Source organism: Neofelis nebulosa, chromosome 1 (genome assembly GCF_028018385.1).
Source record: "Neofelis nebulosa isolate mNeoNeb1 chromosome 1, mNeoNeb1.pri, whole genome shotgun sequence".
In the NCBI taxonomy this organism is placed as follows: Eukaryota; Metazoa; Chordata; class Mammalia; order Carnivora; family Felidae; genus Neofelis; species Neofelis nebulosa.
The window spans coordinates 134,586,460-134,592,761 of record NC_080782.1 but is presented as its reverse complement, the minus strand read 5'-3'; the positions used below and the strand labels follow the sequence as shown (position 1 = coordinate 134,592,761).

Below are 6,302 nucleotides of genomic sequence, written 5' to 3'. Positions count from 1 at the left end.
AATAAAACCTTGGGTAATTTAGAAGGGACAGACCATAATGAATGATCCCATTTGATATTCCTAGATTGTGTAAAATGGGAGGTGTTTGAAGTTAGAGTAAAATCCCTGGATTATTTTCATTGTTCTCGTGCAAACGTGACCAACTTGCATTTACTACAAGTAAGCAGCAAAATCAAAAATCAGAAACTAAATTTTTAAAAAGTCCAAGTCTAAATGCTAATGCAAAGAGAATTCTCTGCTGAAGACCAAATTATTGCTTATTATAGAATACCTGTATCCACTGGACTTGGTATACATATCTGGGCTTACTTTACTCTTGTACAAACTTTTCTGTGCCTTACCCCAAGTAATTTCTGAGGGGACAGTTAGTGGGAACGACAAAATGATACAGAATAGATCATTAGCAGTTAGTTACCAGAGATACACAAATTAATCATGGCTGTGTCAGGGCTCACAGTTAAGAGAATTGTGATACGGCAACCAGAGGTGTCTGAGAACGTTCTTCCTAGGAGCATCTTGAGGTAGCTGTTTCTTTCCAGTACGTTCTTCTGTGGAAAGCCCTGCATGGTCTTTAATCCCTACTGTGTAGAGCCCCTGATGGTGTGGATTCTCAAACTTCCTTTAAGAGCAGGTTAAAGGTAAATTTAAGAGTGTTGTTGGTCACCGTTCAGAGTCACATTTGGTTGCAGGTGATTTCACATTAGGAGTGCTCATGTGTTACCAGTAACAGTTGCCAGATGAAAGTGCATACCTGTGTTAAGACATAAAGCATGCCCTGAGGCAAATACTTTCCTTACTCCACGCAGCTCATTTCTGGTTGGCAGAGAGCAGCATTAGGATCAGTCATAACATTTCCTTGTTTTCTTATGCCTAGGTGAGAAACTTGGGCATACAAATTCCCCAACTTTGCAGTAAATGGACTTCTAAGACATTTCTGTGCTTATTTCAGCAGTGTATCAAAAACCATAGTGGCTTGATAGTAACTTCGCATGTCTAGCCACTTACCCACTGAGGAAAGTCTGGAACACTGCAAGAGATGGGAAGTTTTGGGTTTTTTTTTTAGATGAGGATGCTATTTGGCCTGGGGAATGCTCACTCTGTACTTTTGCTTAAAAACTTAAGTTCAGGAAAAACCTTAAAGAAGGCAGAATCAGAGAATGTTTGCACTTCCTCACAGGTGCTTTAATGCAGTCGCCCTCAGAGCCTATGTGGGGATGACATAAACAGATTCTCAGGTCTCTAGAAAGGTGTGTGTGTATGTGTGTGTGTGTGTGTGTGTGTGTGTGTGTGTGTGTGTGTGTGTTGGGGGGGGGGGATGCTCCTAGCAGTCTTAGAATCTATGCAGAAGGAAAGGACCTACTGTCTTGAGTTTGGCCTTCTACATGAATATGACTTTACATTGTAATTGTCACTTGAACACTCCTGCTTACTTTGTGTCACAGATTGGACAGCATTCTCTTGTCTTCCTACAGTTGTGCCCTGGCCGAGCCCTCCCCCACCCACACACAAAGAGGGATTGTAGTCCCATAAAACTCTCAGCCAGAAAACTACCCCAAAATAAGCTTTATTGCAAGACAAGTGTCATATTTGGTACATAGACCTACAAAAACAAAACCAAAACCATAAGTTTTTCCTCACAAACACTTGATTACAAATTTACACTGTTTCTTTTTATTTATTTATTTATTTTAGGTATTAAAAAACAAAACAGAACAAAACCCCAAACTGGATATAACTGGTTATGAATCTTTGGTCAGCACAGGTGTGAGAGGAACAACCCGGAGCCTGCATGTGCTTCTGGCCATTTCACATATGAGGTTTGGTCACCGGTCCAGGGACAGGTTCTTGGGTTGAGAAGTACACGGGGACGTCCTTTTAATTAGCACGTCCCGGTACAGGATCTTTTCAAAATGACTAAAGCAAACTAAACATCAACTCATTGTACAAACATCTTTCATACACAATAGGCTATGATAAAACGAGGCATATGGTGTATAACTACAGTATTAATGAAAATTCTAAAAAAAAAAAAAATGGATTCAAAACAAAACAACATATATTCCTTGGCTGTACTGCATGATTTGTTTGCACATATGGCAGTCCTGAAACAGCTTGAACATAATAAATGCACCGTTAATCTAAGACAGCACCGAACACTAGAGAATGCCAGGGGTCCCTCTGCGAAGGACCGGCAGTTCCGGAGCTGCCTGCGGCGCCGCGCATGCGCGGCGCACCCTGGGTAAGAATGAGGTGGTGTGGGGAGCACGCGGGCTTCCTTGAGGTTCTAGGAGGAGGAGATACAGTACGGTCTGGCCCTGCAACGCTACTGGTCTCACAAGCAGTCAAGGTATTTTGCTACAGTGGTTGCGCCTCATCTTCCGTTGCCTGGTGTGTCTGCTGATGTGAAATATCGTCACGCTGAGCTGCTGTGGCTCTGATCGCCTTTATCCAGGATCTAATGGCATTTCCGTCTTTTCAGAGTATTGACTACACGGCCCATACAGCTCTGTGAGGCTTTCTTTAAAACAATCGGATGTGTACCAGTTGGACGACTGGCAGAAAAACCAAAGGAAACATCTCTTGAATCTACTGGATTTTTAAAAAGCACCTCTAAAAGACATAGCTCAAATTTATAAATCTAAAGAAAAACAAGTGAGTTTCCCTTTTTTGTTTACATAGTTTGTTCATTTCTCCATATATTACTGCATTAAAAATAAATAAACATCTATATTTTTTTTTAATTAGCAACTATAGCAAAATACCCAAAGTGTTACAGACTGCTAACAGGTAAAAAAAAAAAAAAAAAAAAAAAAAAAAAAAGAAAAAAAAAAACTCACATTATTTTTGTGCATTTAGTGCCATATGCTGATCTCTTGAACATTTAATTTTAGTTTTTTTTTTTAATATATTTTAAAGTGAAGTTATATAAAAAATACAGTAACCACGGTTGCCTCTGTACTCAAATCTTTGGCCATACCAGAGTCTCAATTATCCCTCCCTGTGAGGGTCAACATTCTGCAGTCTGAGACAGGGAGGAAAGAAATAAAAGTTGTCTTTCCCGCCCCCCGCCCCTATCTTTAAAATTAGTCCTTGATTTCTCAGAGGCTTCTGCAGGCTGGCTGTGCAGGGATTTGAGCCTGGAACCAGGTCTTGTAAGGGGTTAATAGAGCTGAATCTGCAGCCTCATTCTGAGAGCCTCCCCGAGCTCCCCTACGAGGTAGTCATCCTCATTGTGGTCTTCCAGTTTCTTCAGCTCCTTCTTCTTGTAGAGAGGGATGCTGGTGATTTCCAGTGTGTATGTGCCAGGCACCAGCTTCTTCTTGGCCGTGTGCAAGTAGCTGAGCCCGTTTCTTTGGTGGATGCGGAAGATGCCCTCGTCGTTCCCTTGGGAGATGACATAGCGGATGTGGTTGTTGAGGGGCTCGATGGCGGGCATGAGTTCTAGGATGTGCTCCTTTGAGCCAAGGCCGGAGAGGTTGAACTTCATTTTCATGGGGCTGTCCATGTCGACGCTCTCCAGACTGATGTGTTCAACCTGGAGGAAGAGCAGGAAGGAATGTGGGAACAGATTCGAAGGCAGAAGCAGAGGGACTGGGAAGGGACGTGTTGCTGGGGCTGCAGCCCCAGCAACCACCCCGTGTAGGCCCTGTGCCAGAAGCGCTTGTGAAGGAGGCTGCTGGGACTTCCTGTCGGCTGGGGGAAAGGTCAGTCCCACAGAGCTGTCAGCCCTGAGCTGAGCCCACAGAGAGCGTTCACATTTAAAAACATTTTTTGATGAGTTTGTGGAATAACATGCTGATTAATAATAATTTAAGAAATGATTATAATTTTTTTTTCTGGAGTCTAAATCAGAAGTGTAGCTATTAGTGAACAGCAGGGACTATCCTCAGAACAGTCTTCATTCTGAAGGCTAGGTGTGATTTGTGAGGCCCCCACACCGTGAGTGGAGTGCGTTTACTGGGTGTTCGGCGTTTTTAGTGCAGACCAAGGGACCTGCAGAGTTTTGGGCTTGGGTTTGAGTCTGCTTTGGTTAAAACAAAAAACAAAACAAAACAAAATAAACCAGTGGGGCCAGGCCCAGATAAATCAAGTCTCACTTGGACAGAAGGATGGGAAGTTTTAGAATTCTATTTTAGTAATACTGGAAAAATCTACAGCTCTGAGTTGATGCCTTTAAGTCAGAAATGGGCTCTGGTGCTGCAGAAGGGCCCATCAGTGATCAGACAGAATCCTGTGCCCATTACCACTGTGGGAAGTTTTAATAAGCAAAATTTCTGGATTTTTGGTTAGGAGCACCGGATGAATATTTAAACATCAGTTAGGTACCTCCGTCAACTTAAGGTAAATGTAACACTGGCTTGTTTATTATTATAAAATAGAACCAAAGACATTTCGTCTAGAGAAGTCTAGTCTTACAGGTAAGGAAAGTTTCTGAAGTTCAGAAACAAACAGTTTCAGTTCAGAAAACTGAAACAAGTCCTCTAACTCACACAGCCAGTTAGTTGTTTTCTTTGGTGGGGGAATTTTGCAGTAATGTTAACTGAAGAAGGTGGTGCTAGCCCTGATCTTTGGGCAAATCATCATCTGTGGATACCAACCAGGTAATAATACCTGGTGACATTTACTAACAGGTCAGGCACTGTTCTGGGCACTTCACAGTGTCAACACCATCTTCTTGTCAGCCTTCAAGGTTAAGTATTTTAATCCACATTTTATAGGTGAAGAAATTGAGGGAGAGAGAGGTTAAGTGAACATGCCCCATGAAACACAGGTAGTAAGTGGGGAGGGTCAGGGAACATTTCAAACCACGTAGGCATGGCCTTACCTTTTAACTACTCAGGTAAATGTCATTGATAGCAAAGACCCACGGGCAGGCAATTCACATTTTCAGTTCCTTACAAAATACATTTTACTTGGAGATAAAAATTTTGTTTTCTTATATGGGAGGAATCCTTATTCTTACAAATGTCATAGAATATGAGACCTTGTTGCCTTATCTACTGAGAATTAAAAGCAACCTGGTGTACTACATTTGTATAAAACACAGATGGACACATTCAAAATAATTTGTTATCTCAATCATTTTATAATAGCTATTTCTGAGATGGACACGTTTTTCCCTCTGGCACAAATCAAAAACAAAAACATAGGATCTGAAACTATGACTGATAAAGTACCCCCCCACCCCACACACCCAGTCCTTGTGTTTTCAGTTAATACTGCCCCTAAATTTTGCCGTGCCTCTGCCATATTGTGTCTGTTAATTTAGTTATGACCTTTCAACAAACTGTCCACAGAGGCTGGAACCTGCGTTAAAGTTTACTGCAGAGTATGCGCGACGGCGTGAGGATAAAATCTTGTGACAGAACCAAGCCAGGGTTACTCACGGTAGTGGGCTCTGGGTCGTGAACGCTTCTCTTCTGTCTGCCGTCTTTCTTAGAGTAGCCATTGATTTTGCACTCATAGCATGCTTCTGGGGACAGAGCGTTTTCCTCGTCCACCTCCGCATCCAGGGACAGGTACTGCCCTTTGTTAAATCCCATTCCTGAGACGCAGTGGCTATTGGCAATGAGAAGCAAGGCATTGTGAGACTTCACAGGGTGTGACCACAGGGTTCCAGTGGGAGACCAAAGACTTTTTAGAAACAGGAAACCAACAGAGTAAACTCTAAGCTCAGAAACACCAACACCTAATAGTCTTGGTAACTCTTCCCTTCAACACTTAATACACGAGGTTCTCCCTCATTTTGAGCAACATTCTTCTCAGAATGAGCCCCGGGCTTCTCCAATTTTCATTCCTATTTAGACTGAAGCACTCAGGTATAGTTATATCAAGAAGGTTAAAAAACAAAACAAAAGCAAACTATGAATTTCAAAAGAGAATGCTTAAGAGAATTTCTGTTGCTTTACAAGCTTGAAGCCTGTGCTTGATGCTCTCAGGGTGTCTCTCTGCTTTAACAGCTGGGATTTCTGAGCTCCTCGTAGGGTTAGTGAGAGTCACCGAGTTGGCTGTAAATGACCTGTTGTCTGGACCACGACCTTGGTTTTCAAGCATTATCAGGTAGCAGGGGTGGACAGATGAGTCCGCACCCCTCAGTGCCTGACTCACTCCCTGTTCCTTCTGGGGAAGGTGACCTTGACTGACTTGTAAATTCCCATCTTCTGTGCTGTGTGAGGCCCAGCTGCCTTGAAGGCAGGATGTGGGTGGCTAGCGCCTCCAATGTGCTTGAGACGGCTCACTTGGGAAGGTGCCATTAGCTGGCGGGAACCCAGCCTTGTGGTGGTGCCACGCTGACCAGGCAC

General features: G+C 43.0%; 1 protein-coding gene across 1 annotated transcript in view; it reads right to left on the bottom strand.

Annotated features, from left to right (window-relative positions):
• Positions 1-1,548: 1,548 nt before the first annotated feature.
• The window catches only part of FBN2 (fibrillin 2), a 257,001-nt gene continuing 252,247 nt past the window's right edge, over positions 1,549-6,302 (bottom strand). Inside the window, exons 64-65 of the mRNA XM_058737181.1 lie at positions 5,388-5,559; positions 1,549-3,535 (exon numbers count right to left, since the gene is read on the bottom strand). Coding sequence (XP_058593164.1) covers positions 3,161-3,535; positions 5,388-5,559 — 547 coding nt within the window. The 3' untranslated portion in view covers positions 1,549-3,160. The remainder of the gene's footprint in view (positions 3,536-5,387; positions 5,560-6,302) is intronic.